General features: G+C 41.2%; 2 protein-coding genes across 3 annotated transcripts; one reads left to right on the forward strand and one right to left on the reverse strand.

Annotated features, from left to right (window-relative positions):
• The first annotated feature begins 1,728 nt into the window (after positions 1-1,728).
• On the forward strand, positions 1,729-13,649 carry fgfr1b (fibroblast growth factor receptor 1b). 2 transcript variants are annotated; one of them, XM_068333975.1, is made up of 17 exons: positions 1,729-2,046; positions 5,043-5,168; positions 7,148-7,240; positions 7,330-7,502; positions 7,579-7,702; positions 7,794-7,984; positions 9,148-9,292; positions 9,366-9,556; positions 9,968-10,113; positions 10,462-10,583; positions 10,715-10,825; positions 10,908-11,098; positions 11,287-11,409; positions 11,870-11,940; positions 12,176-12,313; positions 12,491-12,596; positions 12,794-13,649. In XM_068333975.1, the coding sequence occupies exons 2-17, from the start codon at positions 5,057-5,059 to the stop codon at positions 12,866-12,868; spliced, it is 2,112 nt and encodes a 703-aa protein (XP_068190076.1). In that variant the 5' UTR covers positions 1,729-2,046; positions 5,043-5,056; the 3' UTR covers positions 12,869-13,649. The 2 variants fall into 2 exon arrangements, with proteins under 2 accessions (XP_068190076.1, XP_068190077.1); XM_068333976.1 differs by lacking the exons at positions 12,491-12,596; positions 12,794-13,649 and having other exon boundaries at positions 11,857-11,940.
• Positions 13,650-17,050: 3,401 nt separating this feature from the next.
• Positions 17,051-19,027, reverse strand: stc1l (stanniocalcin 1, like). Its single transcript, XM_068335201.1, has 5 exons — positions 18,880-19,027; positions 18,411-18,553; positions 18,215-18,322; positions 18,037-18,140; positions 17,051-17,598 (listed from the first exon to the last, which is right to left on the reverse strand). Exons 1-5 carry the CDS (start codon positions 18,992-18,994, stop codon positions 17,304-17,306), a joined length of 765 nt encoding a protein of 254 aa, XP_068191302.1. The 5' UTR covers positions 18,995-19,027; the 3' UTR covers positions 17,051-17,303.
• Between the last annotated feature and the right edge of the window lie 4,700 nt (positions 19,028-23,727).

Here is a 23,727-nt window from a genome sequence, read left to right on the forward strand (position 1 = left end):
GGGTTTGAGTCCCGTTTTGTGCGGAGTTTGCATGTTCTCCTTGTGTCTGTGTGGGTTCTTTCTGGATTCTCTGGCTTCCTCCCACCTTCAAAAGCATGTGCTTCAGGTTAATTGGCCGTTTCAAATTGCCTGTAGTGTGTGAGTGTGAGTGTGCATGGTTGTCTGTCTTTGTGTGTGGGTTCTGCACTAGCGTGCACTAGCGTCGCGCCCAGAGTATGCCCAGGCTACTTTTTTTTACCCTAACCTACTTTCAGGATAGGTCAGGGTAAGTCGCAGAATGTTGCAGTCTCTGAATTCAAAATTTTACCCTGACCATGGGTATGGGTTCATGGGTCAAGGTAAATCAAAGCACAGGTTTGATCTATGGTCTTACTCACACTGGCCTTCTCCCTCGTCTTAATATCTTATCCGGTTCCTGAGTGTACAAAAGTTGAAATTTGACCTAGTTTTCTGAAGGTCAAGGTCATCATCTCATTTTCATCCCCTTTCCCGCCTGAGTAATGTGCTCTTTGTTTAATCTTTCTAACTGCAACGGTTTCAAAGATATTTGGTGGACTAACAGACAAGCGGACGGATGAACGGAGGAACGGACGAACACACGAACACTGACAATTACAATACATCACTGCTTCGAAGCAGGATGTAATACATCGACTTCGTGGGATGTAATAAACTACATATGAATTTTAGTGCAGATATGGATAAAGGGATTTTTTTAAAAATTTTGTTTACTTGTTGATTTTGCTGAGTGGTCTAACATGGGTGTAAGTTAAGGTATTGTTTGTCTTCTATGTGCTCCACGGAAACTCTGATATAAGGGAATTCTACTGTCAATGCATTTTTTTCCTTTGTGAAGTTACAGTTACATTGTTGAGTTATTGTTAAAACGATTTTTACTTTTTGCTTTGGTTTAGTCACTCATGTACTTGGTGGTTTGTGAAAGTGTAAAATAAATTATATGCGGGCAGAATTTTTTTGTTTGTTTGTTTCATGGTGCCTGAGGATCGTTATTGAGGATTGTCTTCCGTTTTTAGAGGGTGCTCCTCTTATACAATCATAATCTATCACTTGTTACCAGTCAACCTCTTTACTCATTGAATGGTCACAATCAAGAATTTCTGACCATTTTCACCTTTCCCAGTCCTATGTTCTCTTGATTTCAGAAACACAGTTGCTGCATTAAATTCAAAATAGAAGTATATTTACAAAAATATTATTATGAAGTCGATTCTGTTTCATTTGCACTGAATGTCATTGAAGAATAGAAAATGATTTTAAAAAACAACAACAAACACATTCTATTACATTCATGTTCAACAAAGTAACTTCTTTTGGAGTCAAGGTTGTAAACAATCGCTGTTTCTCTATTGTAGTATTCAATCGAGTGAGTTTTGCAGTGACTGTAGTACCTAAGCCCGTGAAAACCAGCTGAGTGCCTATTAAACTTTAACCAAACCAAATGAAAACGGTTTCCTCAGACTTTCTATTTCCTGCCAGACAAATAGGAGGGAAGCAAAAACAAGAAGAAAAAAAAGAGTCAATGTCCAGAAGTGGGGGTAATTAATGCAGAGAGAGGGTAACTCGCTGGAGTGTGGGGTATTAACGGAGAGGAGGGGGCGGGTGACTAACGGGCGTGTCGGAAGACACTCCCCTTGGGGGCGTTTCTTCTGTGTTGACCGAGACCATACCGACAATGAGCACGACTCCAGTTCAAAATCGGAGAAGAAGAAGAGGAGGAGCGCATTTCCCACGTCGGACGGTCCGGGAGCGACTGAGGGGGAACACCACCGACTCTCCTGCTGCTAGATGGGATTCTTTTAGGAGATTTAACCGTGTGCGAGACGTTTGAAACATCTGAAAAGCTGTTAATATACAGAAACACGTCAGCGGCAGAAGCAGCTCCTGTGTCCTACCCATCTGAACCCCGGGATTGTCGCGGCTAACGCGTTGGAGGCTAACGGAGGGGTTTTGGGGCTAATATTAAAGCTGACGATACACTTGATTTACCTCGGATATAACAGCTAATTCTGGATTAACCGACTACCGGTAAGTTCTATTTACCTCTAAATACCATTTATCTAGTACTTATAGTTGTTAATTTTTAATTATTTTTTGTGGGTGTTTTTCTGTGTTTGTATGGACTTTTTTTTCCCAGTAAACATTTAGCTAACATTAGTGACCTAGCCAAGTTTTGTCAAAGTTAAGCTACATTCAAATAAAGTAAAAATACTTTATATGGAAAAAAGAAAGACTGTGAGGTAAAAGTACACAAGTATTTAAAGTATTTAGTAAGTAAACTTTATTTAAAGGTAAATTATCAAAATTCAGATCATTTAAAATCGCAGAGCATTTATTCAGAACATTTACTTCGGTATAACCAGCCTTTACATACTGTAAAAACCTTGGTAAATTATTTTATATAATGCAGTAATAAAAAACACTAACAAAATTACATAACTAAAAATCATGAAATACTCAATGCAAGTAAAATCACTGTATTGTAAATTTTGCAACAAAATGTAAATTAATCCTAGAAATAGTCGCATTTAGGAAAATGGGTTATATGAACATGTGAGAAAAATGCGCTTAAGTATTACAGATAGACAGACAGATAAAAACATAAACATCTGGGGGGGAATCTTTCAACAGTTTGGTAACATAACTTGGTATTTAAAGTCTTTCTGAGGTGGAGATGGGGAGAGGTTACCACTCTGTGAGCTGGTTGCAACAGTTCCAGAACGTGTGTCTCAATAAAACTGCAAGGAATTTGGTGGTTTCATTGTCTAATGTCACAATGTCATTAAAAGATTTAGAGAATCTGTATGTGAGGGACGGGGCCCAAAACAAATCCTGCGTTGCTGTGATCTTGGGGCTCTCAGAAAGCACTGGTTTAGAAACACTTCTGGAGCGGATGTTGGTGTCTGAGCTCAGGAACACTTCCAGAAGTCATGATCTGTGAACAGGGTTTGTCACTGATTCCAGAAATGACAGAGGAATCCATATAAAAACCTGGATCCAGAACGACCGTTGTTGAGCCAGAACTAATTTAGGATGGACTGGAATGAAATGGAAAACTGTCCTGTGGTCTGTTGAGTAAAAAATTTGTGAATTTTTTGTGCACGTTTGTGAAGGCAGCATTTACTTTGAGCCACATATTCAGGTCTTGGACATTGTTTCTGGAGAAGTTCTTCCTTATTTTAAGAAAACACTCAACTTTATGGATTAATTGTTTTTTATATATATATATGTGTATATATATATATATATATATATATATATATATATATATATAATTATAATTAGTCTCAGCCTCCCCAATCACCAATAATAACCCCAAATAGGCACTCACATTATTATATCAATAATAATAATCCAATACTATAATATCCTCAAAGTATAATTTATCAACATACATACTTTCATTCTTAATACCACTATAAATTATATCCGAAGGCTTCTTCCAATATTATAAACATCCCTCAAGTGTGTTAAAAACTGTTTTTTCCAGTGGTTTATTTTATCTAAGCTGGCCTGAAGACCTGGTGTGAAGCTGCTTTTAGCTCTTGTTAATAGAGCTGCTCCAGTTCTCGATGTTCTGATGGTGTGCTGTTTGTCGGCTGTTAAAACGCCTCCATTAAATGTGGAGACTTACTCACAGTGGGCTCCCAGCTAGTAACACATCCTCTTCGTCTTAAAGCCTCCTCCTCCTTCACCTCCCGTTACTTGTTCTCATTTAAATTAACTCCTCCATGTTTACCATGGGATCAGCATGGTTCCTTCCTGTTTGGCCCTTCGCTGTACGTTGTTTTCCAGCTCAGATGTGTGGGCGTCGGATTGCTCGTTGGTGTGTTAGTATGACAACTATTTGGAGCTGCCAGCCTGCTGCAGAATCTGTTGTGTAGGTGAGGCTTCAACATGGAGGGAAAGTGAAATGTGATTCGGAGGAGGCTCATTCCAGACAGATGTGGAGTTGGTTAAAAATGTTTGTCTCAAAGTGTGAGAGGACTATGTGCTTTAACTGAAGGCTTGATGATTCTAATCCATCTGGACCGAATTTCAGTTCCTGAGAGCTCACCTTTGTAAGTGAGCTAACAAAGGTGAGCTCTGAATAACACATCTGCTTCAGTGAATAACAGATGTGTTATTCACTGTAACACATCTGTGGTGAAGTCAGATCTGTCTCACCAGAGGAAACACCCGATCAAACACTAAGTATATCTAAAAGGTGAAAACTGGACATTTTATAGACAGAAAGTTAAGTCTCCTGCAGGAGCAGCTAACATTAGCACATCAAGAGCAGCTAATGTTAGCACATCTGGAGCAACATTGCATGAAGACTTCTAAGTGAGACGTCAACAACGTCATGACATCTTCATAAAGTTATTTAGCTCACTGGATAAGTTGTTGGTAGACATAGGTGAGGTTTTTTTTACGCTATCTTGGGTGTCGATAGCTTAGTATGTTATTGGTGTTATTGGGTAGTTTTTTTAGGAACGTAAACTATTATGAAAAAGACAGGGCTGATCCTATTGGCTGATACAATTGATCATGGTAATATTTTGGACCAAATGTACCTGTATATACCTTTTATATTCTCTTATTTATTCCTATTCTTTTTTTGCTCATTATTATCTTTTTTTTCACTTACTCTTACATTATCTATGTTTCTTTCTGGAGCAGAGCAATTGTAAGAAAGTAATTCCCCCCTCAGGAATCAATAAATCCTCTGATTCTGATAATGAATTTACCAGAAGAGTTTCACACCTCTGAGATGACGTGCAGCAAATGGTCTTTCACTATAGTGTGTGATTCACTGCATGAGACGTAACAAATGTTTCCCCCCCCCGGGGGGGGGGGGGCACGATGTCCGTGTCATTTATTACAAGGTGATAAAGTGACATTTATCCTTAAACCAAAGGATCACATCAGCAGATAGATTAATCGTAATTTTTTTAAAAATATTGAATTAAAGTTGGAGTAATATTATTGAAAACAAACACAGAACACGCAGTAATGTGACTTTATAATGTGTTTCTCTGCAGTGGGTTGAGACACAATGTCTTTGTCGCGCTGCTCCCAGCTACTGCTGACCTGCTTCCTGCTGGTTCTACTGGTCTGGTTCCCTCTGACCCAGTCCAGACCTCACGCCTCAGAGGATGCAGACACAGGTACGATACCGTCAACACATACAAGCACCACAAGTGTGCATTTGGGATCGAGTACATTTGAGACATTCGTTGTTGTTAGTGGTGGTCAGATGATGTCAGAATGTGTGTGTGTTTTCCACATAGATTAGTTTCAGCCAGACTAGCCTGCATTCTGCTTTTCAAATCTGGAGTTCTGTTGCTTTGTTTAGTCTAATGTGACATTTAAATGAATATATTTAAGTCCTAGCAGAAAGAAAGAAAAAAGAAGACACAAACTCTCCAATTTGCCAACTTAAACACAAACACACACAAGGACAAAAAAGTCCTCACTTTTTTTAACTGTAGAGAAACATTCAAATTTACTTTCTTAAAATTAAACTGATCTTTGCTGCATCAGACAGAAATGACAACATTTAGTCATTGAGTCATTGACAGAGGTAAAGCCTAACAGTTACTGGAGCTGCTGGTGTGTTTTAAGCTTCTTTAACTGGTTTATGTGTTTGGAGCTGTTGCTCCTCTCTTTGTTTGAGCTCTCTTTCATGTCTGTGGTCTCTGCCTTTCACATAAACGCTTCACAAAGTTTCCAATGAATGTGTTTCTGTTATGGGAAAGTTACTTTTTTCAAGGTTTGGCTGTTTTTGGCTCAAAGGCATGTGAAACTGGTGAAAGGGTTTTTTCCTTGGTGTAACCGAGGCCTGGCTCCTGGTCTGCATCCTGTCCAGAAACAGAAACACAGCATGAACCCCTCAGAGAAAACATGGATACTCAATTCCAGTCAGGGTTTGTGCCCCTACTTTCAGTGTTCTACCCATCTGGTCTCCAGCTGAGAGCGGGTCGAGGTGATTCGCTTGTTTTGGAGCCTGTGGACTCTTTTTTCTTTCTTGGTGAACCGTCCTATTTATCCTCTGCTGTTTTTGGTAAACACCTTCTCAGATGTCTCAAATGAATGTTGAGTCTCTGCTGTCTGAGGAGAAAACCAGATTAGTGTTCCAGTACAGCCCATGAATTCTGTCTAACCAGGCACACTGATCTTTTTATATACTGTTTGATGTGTTTAACAGAAACTGCATATTTGTCGCTGTGTTTTTCTCAGCACCACAACACTCAGCTTAGCAGTTTAAGAGAGCTGCATGTGTCTCAGATGTAGTTTTTGCATCATAAACTTGGTGTCTGTGAACCGTGAAGGGTTGGGGGTTTTCTCGTCAACAGTTCCACGACTGTGGAACGGATGTCCAGGTTCATTTAGGTGATGTTCAGCTGTTTTGCATGTCAAACAAAAAGTTAAAAGCTGTCTGGATGCATTTGTTGTGCATTTTCGGGTTGATATGTGCTAACAACTGCTAGCTGTTCAACCTTGTCTCTGTAAATCTGATTATTTTAAATGTACGCATTCACGAACAGTCCGTCTAAAATAGTAGATCCTTTTACACAGGCCTTTGCAACGGTGCATCTAAAAAATCATATGTGAGGTGAGCTGCACAATCACCCATCCCCCGCCATGATTCTGGAGCTGCCCACCGTAATTAGTCCAGTGACCATACAGCAGTAAATCAGGTATATTAAAAGGAAGAAGTTACTAATAATTTTTTTAAAAAAACAATTATTTAAATTAACAAGTCCCTTCCTTATCCTGGCTTGCTTTTATACAGACACTGAACTTGTTTACATCTCAGTCAAATGCCTACACATTTTATAAAAATGTGTGGGCAGGAAGCTCTGTAGGTGTGTTTGTGTGCTTCCATGCTGTTAATGTTGAAGGCAGACGCTGAGGAGGTCTCTGTCCTTTAGCGGGTGTTTTGTGGGTGAAGCACTGAGCTGTGGCGAGCCCGGCTGTGGAGGAGGAAGGCTTAAAGCCTCATTCACAGAGCCAGGATTAGAGGTCAGAGGGCAAATCACACACTGGTTTCATTGTCCACTGGAAGGAACAGATCTGCCCGTTCTGTGTTTGCACACATCAGCACAGCTTTTTCCACATCTTAGAAATCTGTATTCTATTGCAGTGAAATCATCCGAAGATGAAGATGACGACGAGTCGTCATCGGAAGAGAACAAACTGTCCAATGAGCTGTCAATGAGCAATGAGAAGCTCCAGCGTAAGGCTCCATTTTCTCTTCATTGGTCTTTTTAAATGTTGAAGCAGTACAAACACAACAGGATGTCATGGTGATGGTTCCCTTGTTAGAGTTGGCGCCTCAGTGGGTGATGCCAGAGAAGATGGAGAAGCAGCTCCATGCCGTTCCAGCCAGCAGGACTGTGAAGTTCCGTTGTCAAGCAACCGGGAACCCGGTTCCATCCCTACGCTGGTACAAGAACGGAAAAGAGTTCAGGAAGGACCAAAGAATCGGTGGCTTTAAGGTGCGTCGCTAACTGCTCCTGGAAAGACAAAACGACACGTCCACAGCCATTTTCTAATTTGCATCTCCTCTTTCAGATCAAAGACCACATGTGGACTCTGATAATGGAATCCGTTGTTCCGTCTGACAAAGGGAACTACACCTGTGTGGTGGAGAATGAGTACGGGAGCCTCAAACACACCTACCTGCTGGATGTCGTGGGTGAGGAACAGCAGACCAGATGAAATTGTCTTTCTTTTACCGCTGCTTTTGGTGTATTAATGTGTTTCTGGTTTCAATGGTCTTCTTTCAGAGCGTTCTCCTCACCGGCCCATCCTACAGGCCGGCTTGCCGGCCAACCAAACCGCAGTGGTCGGCAACGACGTGTCGTTTGTGTGTCGAGTGTTCAGCGACCCACAGCCTCACATCCAGTGGCTCAAACACATCATGGTCAACGGCAGCAGGGAGGGGACGGACGGACACCCGTATGTTCTTGTCCTTAAGGTCAGTCCACTTCAACCACATGTACCGATACATCTCCACCTGCAGCTAATAGTCTGTTAACTAACCTAACATCACATTGGATGAACCTCATAGTAATTTATGTTTTATTGTAAATTCCTTTCGTTGTGATGTATGACAACGAGGACTACATGTTAAGTGTCTGGTGTGTATTTGTTGCAGCCAGTCTGTGTCATTTCTCTCTGGCAGAGTAAAACATGTCAGATGTTTAATTCTATGAGAGAGTGGTTTGTTGTGTCGGTCATTCAGCCGGGAGCCGAGGACGCACCACAGTGTTCCTGAAAACAATGAAAGAGCTTCTGTAAGGCTCCAAGTCCTGGTCATTCACTCCCGTGTTACCCAGTCTTGGTTATACAAGGCTCAGTGCTTGACCCGTCGCCTGCAAGACAGAATCGAGGGGTAAAGAAATAGAAGTGATAAAACTAAATCCAAAGGAGTGTTTTCAGCTGATGATTTGTCTTTGTTCAGACCAACTAGTAAACAAGTGGAGTCCAGGGACGCCCACGGGTCCTTAAATGGTTTCCTGGGGCCCCCGTTCAAAAGTAACATATTAACACACATTTCATTCATATTTAATTCTTTAAAGTATTTATTTAAGTTTTTTTTTTCAAATGCGGTTCTGTAGTCAACAAACCGTGTCCCCTTTTTCACCAACCACACACTAAACTGACCCCCAAAGCCTGTCTCACTGTTGGTGGGGCCACAGTGGGGTAGGCCCCCTGGAGTACTGCAGTAACTGCTCACCAACAAGCGCCTCTGCCACGTCTGGCTTTTGGAGGGTTTTCATAGAAACCGGGAGGCGGACCCAGAGTCGACCCCGGAGTCACTGGGGTGATTACTTGCTTCTTTGCAGCTGAGAATGCCTCAGGGAAGGGTATGAAGTGGAAAGTGTTGATGGGAAGGGCAACTGGGGTAGACTGAATGACTGTTGACACCATGACCTGACCCCGGATGAGAATCTGATTTTATCGCAGCTTGAGCGGAAACAATTGTCTTCTAAATCCTCTGACATGACACCAGGATTTAAAGGTCATCTCTGTTGTGTTGTTAAAGAAAGAGGTCTTGAGGCTGAGGGACACAATCCCAAACAGGAAGGAAGTAACACGATTGATTTTGACCTGAACATGGAATCATTTATCGTTCAGACTGCAGGTTTGAACACGACAGATAAAGAGATGGAGGTTCTGACGCTGAGGAACGTGAGCCTCAGCGATGCTGGGGAGTACACCTGTCTGGCAGGAAACTCCATCGGCGTCTCCCATCACTCAGCGTGGCTCACCGTCGTCGATGGTGAGTCGAGATGTGCAGAAATAACCGACCGTTTTTCTCCGACACTGGTTTGACGTGTTTCCTCCTGTGTCAGACCTGCCACCCTCCCCCGTCCCCTCGCAGACATACCTGGAGATCTTCATCTACTGCCTTGGATTCTTCATCATCATCATCCTCACAGTCACAGCGGTCGTCTGCAGACTTTGCTGCGCCCCGAAGAAGAGTGACTTCAACAGTCAGATAGCCGTCCAAAAACTGGCTAAGAGCATGCCTCTGAGGAGACAGGTAGCACATCCAGGGTTTAGTACAGGTTTTCTTTAACAGGTTATGGTTTATATTTAGTCCAATAATATCTGATATTCCATCAGTTTCTTTAGTTTGAGGAAAGGTTTTAGAACAAAAACCGTTTTTCCAGCTGCTTCCAGGTCTGTTGACAGATTCCCTCTTTGCAGACTGTGTTGACTGATTCTTACAGCTGCAATTACAGTTTTGCTACATCAGAGAGACAAAGTACTGAAATATGAAACTGTTAGGTTTTGGTTCAGACTTGAAAGGCCCCCCAAAAAACCAACCTGACATCACCACAACCACTTCACCATTTAAAAGCATGCCAGGGGTATTTAACACTGACTTAATGACAGCCGGTCATTGAATCCTCCCAGTATTCCTCAACGAGTGTCTCTTGTCGGTCTCCAGGTCTCTGTTGAGTCGTCATCTTCGCTTCAGTCTGGGATGTGTCTCATCCGTCAGTCTCGTCTCTCCAGTGCCGCCACCACCATTCTGGCCGGGGTGTCGGAGTACGAACTTCCTTACGATCCCGCGTGGGAACTGCCCCGTGAAAGGTATGCCGTAGTGTTTGACTGGCCGATAACATCGAGCCAGGTTCGACTTTATGCAGATGATCCAGCACCGTTTTTGCCGGGGGAATTGTTTCCTTGATGGTTTGTCAAGCCTCCAGACGCTCTTTAACAGGTCATTAATAATTACTTTTGATTAATGAAATATTACAATGAGGAGGCTGAAGTTATCTCGGGCTGTTTTGCACATTCTTATGCACGCGTTCTTCAGTCTGAGACCTGAGGGTGTTTGGAGCGTGTCTGACCTCCTTTTGCTCAGGTGCTTATTTTATTACGTGGGCACAGAGAAAAAACAAAGGTTCATTCATGTTTTTGTGTGCGTATGGTAATTAGGCTGACTCTGGGGAAGCCTCTGGGCGAAGGCTGTTTCGGGCAGGTGGTTTTGGCTGAGGCTGTCGGGCTTGACAGAAATAAACCGACTCGTCTGACAAAGGTGGCTGTGAAGATGCTCAAAGGTGAGAAGTGCTTCCTGAAAGGAATTACTTCCTTCTAGTCTGCATATAACTGCAAGACAGTTTGGTAGAGAGTTGCATCGGATCCTGCACCCTGGACTTTAGATCGTTTGAACCGGATGTTGTTGTTACAGCTGATGCCACAGAGAAGGACCTGTCTGACCTGATCTCTGAAATGGAAATGATGAAGACGATCGGTAAACACAAGAACATCATTAACCTGCTGGGCGCCTGCACCCAGGACGGTGAGTGTGTGTGCCGTGCGTGGTACCGGTCTGCAGCAACGCGTGTTCACACTTCCTCTTCCTCCGGTGTGTGTGTGTCCAGGTCCTCTCTACGTCCTGGTGGAATACGCCTCGCAGGGCAACCTGAGGGAGCACCTCCGCACCCGCCGCCCGGCGGGGCTGGAGTACTGGAGCGGCTCCCGGCAGGTGTCTCTGGGCAGCGTGGAGATGACGGAGCTGGTGTCAGCGGCGTATCAGGTGGCCAGAGGGATGGCGTACCTGGCCTCAAAGAAGGTCAGAGGAATCCCGTGGCAGGCGGAGCTTCTACTTCTGAAATCTGTCGTTTTTAAAACGTTATGGACACAGTTAAAATGAAATATCTGTGACTGTTGCATGCCAGACATAAATTCATCTCTTTAGAGCATGCTGGTTTATTTGTGAGTCTCAGACATGTCTGCTACGAACCTGTCTGTCCTCTACAGTGCATCCACAGAGACCTGGCAGCGCGGAACGTTCTGGTCACTGAAGACAACGTGATGAAGATTGCCGACTTCGGTCTGGCCCGAGATATCCACCACATCGACTACTACAAAAAGACCACCAACGTGAGACAAATTTAAACAACTGAATATCGACAGAATAGGGGCAGCGGGTGGCTCAGTGGTAGAGCGCGTGGTCGTCCAATGTTCAGAGATCGGCGGTTCGATTCCCGCCCAAAAAAACACCCGGAGGTGAGCTGACAGTGGGAAGTGTCATCTCCCCTCCGGAGCACTGCCGAGGCGGCCTTGAGCAAGGCGCCGTCCCCCTTACAAGTTGCTTATTTGGGGCGCACCACAAAGGAGCTGCCCGCCACTGTACCTCCTTTGCATGCGTACAGGCCCCCCTGTGTGTGTTTGTTTGTTCAGAGCCTGTACACACTAACATATGCATGTGATTTGATTGGACTAACTAGAGTGTGCTCTTAATTTCCCTTCGGGGATTACTCGAGTATATTAAATTAAAATTTTAAAAATTATCAGCAATAAGATGTTTCATGTGTTCTGACCACCTAGCGTGTTCCTCCAGGGTCGTCTGCCGGTCAAGTGGATGGCTCCAGAAGCGTTGTTCGACCGCGTCTACACACACCAAAGTGATGTGTGAGTGAATCATTACTGAACTCAGAATAATTCAGTGAATTATAACAGCTGTCACTGTAGTTTGTTATTTATAAAGTCATGCAAGCAGTTTTCCTCTATTTGTAATATTTATGCTAAGCTAAGGTACATTGCAGTAGCTAGATTTGTGCTACCAAACAGCTGTTAGAGAGGTATAAGTTTTAAACCCCACATGTAAGAGAGTTATTTTTTTTATGGGTCTGTTCTGCTACTAAAGGTGGTCGTTCGGTGTCCTGCTGTGGGAAATCTTCACCCTGGGGGGGTCGCCTTACCCCGGAGTCCCTGTGGAGGAGCTGTTCAAGCTGCTAAAAGAGGGACATCGCATGGAAAAACCGTCCACCTGCACACAAGAGCTGTGAGTTCATCCACACACAACACCATAAACTTTGCAAACAATCAATAAGGTTTTCAAAACTTTAAAGGAGAAAACATGTTTAAGTTAAAAAAAAATCTGTCAGAACTTTTTTTTCTTGGATGAGTGAGTGATAGCCAATAAGCCGGTCTGAGGCCATGTTCTGTGTTGTCTGAACAGGTACCTGATGATGAAGGACTGCTGGCACGCCGTCCCGTCTCACAGACCAACTTTCCAGCAGCTGGTAGAAGATTTAGATCGCGCTCTTTCTCGGATGGCGAACCAGGTAGCGTGTCATTAATCAAGACTTTTTCTGGCTTCATTCAAGACCTGATTGTGACCTGATGCATTTGAGGACTGTGGGAAACTTGAGCAAAATCCCAGTCTTTGACTTTTACTTAACAGTTCTCTCTTTGAGTGTCAGCTGACAGCTGTAGATCAACAGTACCTAAAATGAACTTTTTTCTGCTTGTTTCTCCCCAGGAGTACCTGGACCTGTCCGTTCCTCTGGTTCAGTATTCTCACATCAGCTCCACTCATTCCTCCGACTCCACATAGGCATCCTGGGACCGGTTCCCTTCCTGAATCACCCTCATTTTTCTCGGGATGACGACGGTCCCAGACGCGACCCGGACGAACTGCCTTGCTTTCGTCCATCAGCTGCATCCTGATGCGAAGACCAGCTGGAGCCCCCAGGACGGCCTCAGGAAGCAGCTTGCGTTCATAGAGGGTGGAAAGACTCTAGAAGAGCGTCACAGCTGAGTCTGCTTCCTGATTGGCCCGTTATACTGTGTTAATGTTAATAAGAAGTGTAAATATTGTAAATAATAGTTTGTTATATGAAAGCTGGGCATAAAGGGAGAAGTTAGCACATAACAAAGTATCTAAAAACATGTGTATAAATGTGAAAATTGTAATTTTATTTGTATTTTTTATCTCATCTTCCTAATCCTTCTGGACGTAATTAGGTTCTCATTTATAGTTTTCATTTTTATCAGTTATTTATTTTCCACTAATAAGTCAGTGTTTCTGAGTCGTGTTTGGTCGTCAGTAGTGATGCCAACAACGACGTCTGCCAGTGTTACAGTTCAGCATTGCACTTATCAGCCAGCTGATTTAACAATTCCAGATGAATGTGCAAAATAACTGATTCATAGTATTAAAATCCTTCTAAATATTTACTGCATTAGTGACGCTGATGATTAAATGGATATAAATATACAACGTGTGTACTGCAGAGATAGATGACCACATTTGATGGTTTCGTAACCCAAAGAAAAGATTTGTTCTCAACACGTAAAAAGTTGTTTTCTCTTTTAATAAATGCTGCAGATTCTGACTGGAGTATTTAATGTGACACAGCAACTCGTTTTGACATCAGATCGATCACAATTTTCTTTCTTTTTTTGAGCGACCTTTGGAATGGAGATAAAGCGTGATCCCGGTTCCTCCAACAGGAAACATCCACCTGGTAAACGTGTCTAGTATTTAAACGGATGACTTTTGGAAAGAAGCAGGACCTCTGGACCATCGATCACACACTCCGTCCTCAGGCTGGTTGGCTCTGCGGCGGCTGAGGCCTTGTTTCCGTTCCACAGAGGGGAAACGTGTTGGGTAGAACCAGAGCTCCATACATCATCCACTCCGGTCCCTGTGACATCTCGTTCCTCTGTAGCCTCTGGCTGACTTCACAAATTCATACCTGATGTGTTTGGTGTATTAAGTTACAGCCACACACAGACAAATCTGTTCCCCTCTGCTCCAGTTCGCCTTCTGAGATCTGTGAAGTCCCAGAATTCATTTCCAGACAGTTTTCTTCATCAGACACTCCTACAGATTTCTTGTAACTTTATTGCTGTTTCTACTTCAGTCCTTCCCTTTATTACACTGTGCTTACCTGTCAGCAGACGGATGCTTAGCTTTCCTCAACATTCAGCATTTGAAGTACTTTCAAAATGAATAAGTCACAAAAATAATCAGTGTATGCTTTTGACATGTTGATTAAACCACTTTAAAGGTGACATCCAGCTAATGTGTGGGTTTTATCTATGAAGCCGTTTGTTTCAAGTCGATCTAATTCAAGGCGGTAACTGCTTCTGTTGTTCGAGCCACAAACACGTTCTGATGTGTAAAGAGATCGCACCAATGCAGGATTGCGTTTGTAGCTAATCAGCAAACATCAGCGGGCCCTTAAACAGAAAATAGTGAACGTCTTTATTTACTTACGAAACAAACTGCTCATTACGCTCAAGGCAAATAGGAAACCACCTAAAATATTGACAATATTACAGGCTGATATTAAATCAAAATGGAAAAAAAAAAAGTAATTTTAAGTTCTCATGATTTGATGATGAATCAACAAGAACACAAACATATTGTTAATCATTATTAATGCAAAGCAATATTTCCCCGTCGGATTTTACAATCAAGATGTGTACAAAATATTTATATTTTTACTTCAAAATCTATATAGCACTGTATTTTAAAAAATGCAATGCCACACCTTCAGAACGTGTTTTGATTGGTTTAGTTTATCAGAGAAAAACAAAGAGTGTCACACAAATGTCATGTTTGTTCCTGCATATTGGTTATTTAGACGTTGGCTAACATTTGAACGAACTTTCTACAGATTTTACCTCCCTGGGTTACACGTTATTCATGATCTGACAGTCTTCTTCTTCTCCTTTCGGCTTTTCCCTTCAGGGGTCACCACAGCAAATCAGTTGCCTCCATCTAACCCTGTCAGCTGCATCCTCTTCTCTCACACCAACTACCTTCATGTCCTCTTTCACTACATCCATAAACCTCCTCTTTGGCCTCCTGCCTGGCAGTTCAAAACTCAAACTCATGATCAGACAGTACCACATGCATTAGTTGTAGTCTGACCTGTGACCTATTTGCTAGGAGAAAAAGCAAACGACAATGGCTTGACTGGTAACTATTGATCCACACAATCTGGACCTGTGACTGTAAACTGTATAGTGTTTATTTTTAGTTTATTTGAAAGGGGACGATACAATTTCATAAAATACATGATTACACATGGTTAAAAAAGCCAGAATTGGCCAGAAGGCTAGTTTTCATCTGTAGCCCCCTGGCCATGATGTATAAAAAGCAGTAAAATACACCTACAATATAATTTAAAAAATGCATATTCAAACACTGTACAATTAAAAGAGAATAAGACATCACACATATTTCAATGAATAGCGTTTGTATTCATTTATATGTTTCCCATCTGATTATGCTTCTCTTAATTTCTAACCCCAGTTCATCTTCTAGAAATGTGTTTGCTTTCCTCCACACTGGACAAACAGTCCCTGTTTTCCACGAGCTGCTGCTCAACAGCTCTAATTCCTGGAGATGAGGCTGTTAACAGCTGCCTGATCATCTGAGATCTGCTGCAGATATGGGGGAGGTAAACACACCTCCTGCACTAAGAGGGGTGGGATGGTAATCTGTCTTTCCTGGCCTGAAGGGGGTTAATGGCCCGGAACAGTGAGGTGAGTCAGGCTGTGCATTGTGGGACAGATGGCTGAGTGTCACTTCACACCTCCAGTCAGCCAGCCTGAAACAACACTGAGGACTAATGACCTCATTTCCTGCTCGTAAGTCAGTCCGGAGGTGAGGAGGTACTCCCGTTCATGGACGTGTGCAGCACAAACATTTGTGTTTTCACTCAAAAGGACAGATGACCTTTGTGTTTCATTTAAGAGCTGTTATCTCAAAATCATTAATTAATCATTTAGTATTACTGCAGAGGCATTGCGTGTCTTCCAGAAATAAAAATTTTGAATTGATTTGCACAATTTTTATCACTTGTATGAACAGGAACCCAAATGATGCCATCTTGAAAGTGCACGTATGTTTTGGGGATTTTTATTGGAGTTTAATGTAATTACAACAGACTATTGGAGCTATTGGAGGTTTGTGATCTACTGGTTGTGCTTCTAGTTACAACTTATCCTAAATGAACCTTATTGGGTTGTTTGAATTAAACATAATAGTGTATAAACATCATTTGATGCAAAATTTCTTGAGAAAACTCTTGAAATAATTGTACCAAAGTTGTTTGACAAAAGCAGCTTCATGTATTGAAATTCTAGATTGTTAAGATGTGTGGATGTTAAAGGAGTATTTGAGGTGAAGATAGATGAAAACTGAAAAAGATTCACGCATCTGTTTCCAGCTTCAGGGTGTTTTTTGAAATTCAGGATCATTTGTTGCATTTGGATCTAAAATAATGATTTAAATGAAACTTTGTAAAAGGTTAGAGGTAAAATGATGATAGAACAGGAGCAAACATCACACTGCCTCTGAAAAAAAGAAAAAAATGACCTTGTTTCATCGATAAATGAAAGCACATCAAATGTTTTTAATGTAAAATCTACGTTCTCTGTTGTCGCCACCTGGTGGCCGTTCGGCAAACTAAAACCACTGAGTACTGACTTATAGCAGTATTATTACCATAGAGATACACTGCAGTAACTTTACATTCTATTTTATTACTTGTCTATATGTTAGAATATATAACAACCATATTCTTTACTACTTTAATGTTATATATCTGTTTTTACCACACCCTGGATGTGATGTAATATCCATAGAATGTGTAGTTAGTTACCTGTACTTCTTGATGAGGGTGTGTGTGTGTGTGTCTTGTCCTTTCTCATCTTTCTGTGGATTACTGCGTGTTTCTGTGTGTTTAAGATCATCGGAGTCAGAATCAATCACGCATCATCATTTATTGCCATCAGCCACCATCAACCACAGTAATGTCTCTTTTAAATGTGAATAAACTGATCTCTCTGTCATCCGGAGCTCCACGACCAGCGTGACAGCATCCTCCAACTGCTCACATCAAAATTAACAGCCTCATAAATTAAGAAAATAAATATCAGTCAGGCAGTCACACTGAACAAATAAAATGATAGTGACATATGTGACAGAACAACGAGCCACTAAATCTAAATGATTCTGGACTGCAGGTTTTCTAGTTGTCACCGTTGACCCCTCCCTCCACGCCATCCAGAGATCTCTTCCTGGCGAACAGGTGGGTAGGGTCTCGGCCCCTGAAGCCGGGCTGAATGTTGAACACGGGCATGTTCCTCCAGCTGGCGGGGTTGTTGTAAGCGTTGGAGCCGGTGCCGCCGCTGCACGGTTTGCTCTGGACCAGCTGGAGGAAGGTCTCCATGTCGGGCCCCAACCGAGCCACCAGGCTGGCCCTCACCGCCGCCACTGTCTGCTCGTCACAGGACTGCAGGGTCTGCAGCAGGGTGCTGTAGTATCTGCAGGGGTTAAGGGCAAATATTAAACACACAGGAGGTCTAACATGTTTAAGAAAAAAACCCAACCTTTGTTCTCGCGTTAACAAATCATGTATTGAGGACAGTATGATTCATCTCAATGAGTGAAACACATATAAATACATTAACATCTATATTTTTGTTGCATAAGTTCAAATCATCCTTATCATCATCTAGAATAGAACGGGAAGTAGCGAGGATGCTAAGCTTAGCTTCTTTCAAACTGCAAAATGAGAAACAAATGTCCGGGCAACGCAATTTAAAAGAAAAAGAGTTGATGATTTTTCATCAGGGCTAGATTCCTGGGTAGACGGGTTAAGGCTACCAGGGGTCCCGCCACCGGGGGACTGCGCACCCGGGATCTACCTATATCACCAGCTGTAGCCTCCAGTATTCCTCAGACTCATTCGTGACATTTACCTGTTAGGGAAATGGGTGGGTACTTGCACCACCTCTCCGATGACGTCGGGGTTGGTCCGAGCCACGGTGCAGATGTCCAGACTGGTGTAACACTCTTCTTGGACCTGGAACAACACAAAAAGTCAGTGACCAACAAAAGCAGAGCAGCATCTGCTGTCATCAGAGTGAGGTCACCAACCTCAGCAATCATCCTCTGGAAGATGTTACAGCGGCGGATCGTGTGGAAAACCTTGGACGAGATTCCCTGAGAGATGCACTGGAGACTCTTCTTTACAAAGGTTTTACCCTGCAGAGGAAGACATCGTCAGAAAAACGTACCTACAGGCAGACAGACCAACGGACAGACCTACAGACAGGTAGACAAGCAGACAGACCTCGGTGTTGAAGACGGCGGCTGTGTGGAAGAACAGCTCACAGATTTCATGCATCCCATCGGTGTCGCAGGTTGAGTTTTCCAGACAGGAGAAGAATCCGCAGCCGACGGTGATGGCGCCGTTCAGACATCTGGCCACATCAGCTGCAAAACACAAACCATCAGCACTTTTATTGATCACCTGCAGATGTAGTCAGATATATCATCATGACTGTTCTACAGTATTCACTGAGTGTTTGAACCCACTTGGAGCATGAACATCTTACTTTAATAAATAAAAACTTACCACTTAACTACCATCAATACTAAACATTGTTGGTGAATAATAAAATAAAAATGAATTAAAGAAAAACATATATAAGTAATAAACATTTCAATAATGTTGATACCCAGCATCCCCTCTGTGCTCACTGCGTGGATTCTTCCACTGATCTGAACACATCTTATGGTTTACCAGAACCGGGACTCACTCGGGCTGTTGGAAGAGAATCTTGCCCGGCGGGGAGCGCCTTCCTCGGGCAGCAGCTCGAAGCAGGCCGCGGAGCTGAGGCCGAGGAGCAGGAGCAGAGCGGATCCGGAAAACATGTCGCGTCTCGGGCTGCAGGTGGCGGACGAGGTTGGTCTGGTTCAGGTGTTCCTGCCTCCCTGTCCTCACCTGGTATTTCTAGCAGGTCGTCTCTGAACGGACCAATCAGAACGCTCCTTTGCTGTTGGGGGCGGGTTTTAATGGTTTATTCATTGATGTAATTATCAACGCAGGTAATTGGATGGAATTTCCGATCAGGAGGTTATTTTAGACTTGTGAAGCACAATCCATCGCAATAAGACTAAGAAGCTGAAAATCAGAGCACAATTAAACCATGTAATAAAATACTTCACTATAAATGAATCACAATAAATGGCGTCAGGAGGTGAAGATAGATAATTCTGTCTATTTCTGACGGCTTTGTCTGCTGTCACGTTAAGAGGAAACGGGATGGTTGTGATTCCAGTCACGTCGGGGGTTTTTTTCCTGTGAGGTCTTTCGGTTGTTAAAAAAAAAAAAAAAAAAAGCCTGATGAGTGATTTGAACGCAGCATGAACACTTCAATGTTCAATGTCATCCAGTACACGAAAAACGGTAATGTGAAAGTACCAAAGACACCGTGTTGTAAAGCACTTAAACACATAATACTTGTCGAACTTCAGTTATTATAAGAGTGAATTGAGTCAAATCAATTTATTTTAAAGTGCTCACTCAAAGCAGGTAGGAATTAAATAGACTGGAATGCAATGACAACATATGATCCAAGATATACAGGCAACCAGCAAACATTCATGAAACTGACAGAAATGTTATGGATGTTATGGAATATATGTTCAGAATTAAAATTTAGGTTAAATTTGATCATCTTATATTTTCTTGTTACGTTTCATTATTTGTGGTCAATTATATGACAACAAATATTTTATGAAGATTTTGTGAATTCAGTGTCAATAAATTGTTTCACACTTACCTGTTGTTTGCATATGAAGCCAATCTAGTTTACTAGATGGTTGAAAACCACTTGGCCGTGTTCTTGTGGGAATGTGGAAAATTCCATCTTATCTCCACGTCAGTAAAGTGTGAGAAAGTCGTTTCCAGTTTGACCACAGGAACCAGTCAACCCCTGCTGACTTCATTAGCCTGGAGGTCAAGCAGATGATAAACATCTCCCACCTGTGACACTCTGGTTTTACTGCTTCCCCTCCAGCACAAAACCAGGTGGAAAGAATATAGTCTTTCCATTTATTTGGGGTGTTTTAATCTGTGAATAATCATCTGATTCGCGCCAGGAAAAAAACAAAAGACATGATTCGTTTTGACTGAACTCGAAAGCATGTTCAATAAGAAAAAATTAAATTGAAACCATGACAAAAGCACAGTCTGTAAAATGAATCTTAAAATGAGCACTGAGGTTAGTCAGTAAGAACTTGGTCCAAATGAGTTTTAGAAAAGTAGGATTCAGTGGAAAAATAACACAATTACAACAAAACTACAAACACAAACCACAAAAACCACATGAACAAGCTTGACCCTTTGAGTTATTAGTCTGCCTGAAATTCATTGGAATGCCTGGTTTTGCGGAAATAATCTTTATCAGGAAAATAAATCTCAATTTCAAATTATCATTTGGAAAAAAAAACATTTAAATCTATTAAGAGTTTTTGAATGTAAAAATACAAAATAGTAGCCCTAAATAGTACAGCTCTATTTATGTCATATTGCATTTTTTTTTAAATGAAAGAATTGAATCTCCGGTCTTTTGTATTTTTTAATCTTCATCCGTGATAAAGTTAAAACTAAAGTAAAAAACAAAAAATGTCGGAGGTGATAAAAAAATAAATTGTAAAAGATCAATTATTATACTTTGAAATAAAAACCTGTGAAGACAGAAAGTTGTCAGCTCCTGTGAGTAAACATTCCTCCTTGATCATTCAGATCCCCAAATGACAAATTATCTTTAAAACACTTCACAAAACTATGTTTCTGAGGTCCAAGAACACAATAATTTTCAAACCTTTTTATGCACAGCATTAAATAAACCCTAATCAACATGTAATTTTATTTTCTGGTTTAATCTACAATGTGAGCGGTCCGCAACTACCCATCGACCGATAACAATTATTTTGATAGTCACAACCAGAAGTTATTGACAATCTAACAACGTCTAACTTCATCTCAATATTTGTGTGGTTACACATTATGTCCACAGGGGGGCATCACGATTACAGATCCTTCAAGAACGTAGAATAACATAATTGACACGTATTCTGAAAGAACCGTGTTGTGTAGTTTTCCACGGAATAGTTTAACAGATATAAAGCTAGGAAATTCAAAGGTACTTTTATTTTTTTCTTAAGGCTTTTGGTGAAGTTGTACTTCAAGCCTATCAGTAGTCATGTTAATTTAATTGCGTGTAGCTATGTATTGTTGTTGTAGTTACACAGTATGGCCACAGGAGGGTGGGAAATGTATTTGCTGAGCAGGAAGTGGTTTGAGTACATTTACCTGAGGTCATGGCTCGAATATGAATTCAGCATGCTTGTGTTATTTTGCTTGTATTTTCTTTCTTTGAATGTTGCACGTTGGAATTATAATTCTCCTTTTACATCAATCAAAAAGCTTCCCATGCACTCCCAACTTTTAAGGCAATCTTTTAATTCGTTTCGTTCATCTTAACAAATGTTTGCGTTCTATCAAGTAAATAAAATAGTAATATTTGAGTTGTTATGATGTGAAAAGTAATATTAAAACTATGTTCTGAAGTTTTATTTAGAATATTTCAACCAGACGCATTGACATCGTCGTGTTACATCTGCGATCAAATGAAACTGGAACATTTGCATTTCCTCACTTTGGCCACAGGGGGGAATTAAACATACCTACAATCAAGAGTCATCTGAATATTTGACCAGGATTTTAATTTAACAGTTCTCATTGTCTTAAAATGTGTTTAAACATAAAACTTCTCCAAATGTTAACTAGCAGAAGCCAACCTCTCCCTACTCCTCAGTGTTTCCTGAAGGTAAATTAGATGATTGTCCTTCTGGGTTCGGAGACGAACTCCAATGTCACAGTAAGACTGAGTAAAGCTAAAATATGTAATACGACCATTGACCACAGGATGGCACTATAGGCACGACGTAGATAAAGGTGGATGTAATCAATGATGTACAGTACTGTATGTTGATTTTTCGGTAGTCGCTCAAAATAAAAGCATCAAACTAACGAATTATATTTCATTGAATTTCATGAGAAAATAATATGTTTTACATCAGTTTGAATGAATGTTACCAAGGAACACAGAAGCTTTTTAGACTGAAAGAATTGCAGGAATTGCAGGTGGTGAAGCTTGGTAACGGTAAAGTTACTTTTGCTACCTCTATCGGGGACATCATGGCAGTCTTTTCTGCTAATGTTGGACTTTGAGGAGCTACGGGCATGCAAATTACTAATTTAGAAGTTTGCGTTGTTTACAAAATTTTAGTCGTTTTTAGCAGGGCGGACAAACACGCATTAGTACCGTCAATTAAAAATGTTTTGATAGTCACAACCGGAAGCTTTTGACAATCTAACATAGTTTAACTTTATTTCAATCTTAGAACCAAAAGCGTCGCATGCAGTTCAACTTTGAAGAAACTATTTTAATTCATTTCGTTCATCTTAACAAAATTTTGTCTTCTATCAAGTAAAAAAACAAACAAAAAAACAATAGCGATATTTGAGTTAAGTGACATTAAAATGTTTTTCTGACATTTATTTACAATATTTCAGACGCATTGGCATCGTGTTACATCTGCGATCAAATGAAAATGAAGGATTTGTAGTTCCTCACTTTGGCCACAAGAGGGCATTACACGTATTTACCATCAAGACCCTTCTGAATATTTTATCAGCAATGGAGTTCAACATGCCTTACTATTTGAAATATATACAATCATAAAACTGCTTCAATTGCTAACCAGCAGTAGCCCCCCTCTCCGTTCCCGTTAGAGTTTCCTAAAGGTAAAGTAGATGTTCTGTACGCTTCCGGTCCATTTTCTCCGCTTCACTAAACCTGCGCTGGAGCCAGAAATCCACCTGCTTTATTTATCTGGTGACGTCAGCGAACGGAACGACCGTCGTCACGGCTTGTCATAGTCATAGTCAACTTTATTGTCAAATGTACCATTTTTACGATTAAAAAAAATAAAATAAAATAAAATAAATAAATATATATATATATATATATATATATATATATATATATATATATATATATATATATATATATATATATATATATATATATATATATATATATATATATATATATATACACAGATGAAATTTTAGCGGAGACAAACTTCGTGAAACACCGACTCACCTCTCGGCTCGGCTGTACTCGGGAATGTTCGGTCCTGAGTTTAGCCGAACCTTAAATCAAAGATTAACATTATTAAGCTTTAATTAGACTCAAGCCTCTTTTTTTTTTAAGAGTAAGATTGAGAAGTGTTTTTTCTGGATGCTTTGCACACATCATATGATCATAAAAGATATACAGTACATACATACATTATTCAAATTTCGGTGTGCACAATATTGTTCTTTCAAGAAACATTTGAAGACAGAAGAAAGTAAAAAGTCACATAGAATTTCGTGAATGTTTTGCAGCGTAGTTCATTTATGACACATTTCTACTCGAGCTATTTACGGATCTGTCAGGTTTCTGATATGCCCCCCCCCCCATGTTAAACTCATTCCTACGGCCTTTGGATGTCTGCAGTTGACATCAGACCACTGCAGTGATTTATTA

This window comes from Antennarius striatus, chromosome 15 (genome assembly GCF_040054535.1).
Source record: "Antennarius striatus isolate MH-2024 chromosome 15, ASM4005453v1, whole genome shotgun sequence".
In the NCBI taxonomy this organism is placed as follows: Eukaryota; Metazoa; Chordata; class Actinopteri; order Lophiiformes; family Antennariidae; genus Antennarius; species Antennarius striatus.

Excerpts from the sequence above, each read along its gene's own strand:
- fgfr1b (XM_068333975.1), top strand. The coding sequence starts at position 5,057 with ATGTCTTTGTCGCGCTGCTCCCAGCTACTGCTGACCTGCTTCCTGCTG. Across the intron at positions 7,703-7,793 it reads CTACCTGCTGGATGTCGTGG|AGCGTTCTCCTCACCGGCCC; the intron begins GTGAGGAACAGC and ends GTCTTCTTTCAG. Across the intron at positions 10,584-10,714 it reads GGCTGTGAAGATGCTCAAAG|CTGATGCCACAGAGAAGGAC; the intron begins GTGAGAAGTGCT and ends TTGTTGTTACAG.
- stc1l (XM_068335201.1), bottom strand. The coding sequence starts at position 18,994 with ATGTTTTCCGGATCCGCTCTGCTCCTGCTCCTCGGCCTCAGCTCCGCG. Across the intron at positions 18,323-18,410 it reads CCGCCGTCTTCAACACCGAG|GGTAAAACCTTTGTAAAGAA; the intron begins GTCTGTCTGCTT and ends CTTCCTCTGCAG. Across the intron at positions 17,599-18,036 it reads CCCACCCATTTCCCTAACAG|ATACTACAGCACCCTGCTGC; the intron begins GTAAATGTCACG and ends TAACCCCTGCAG.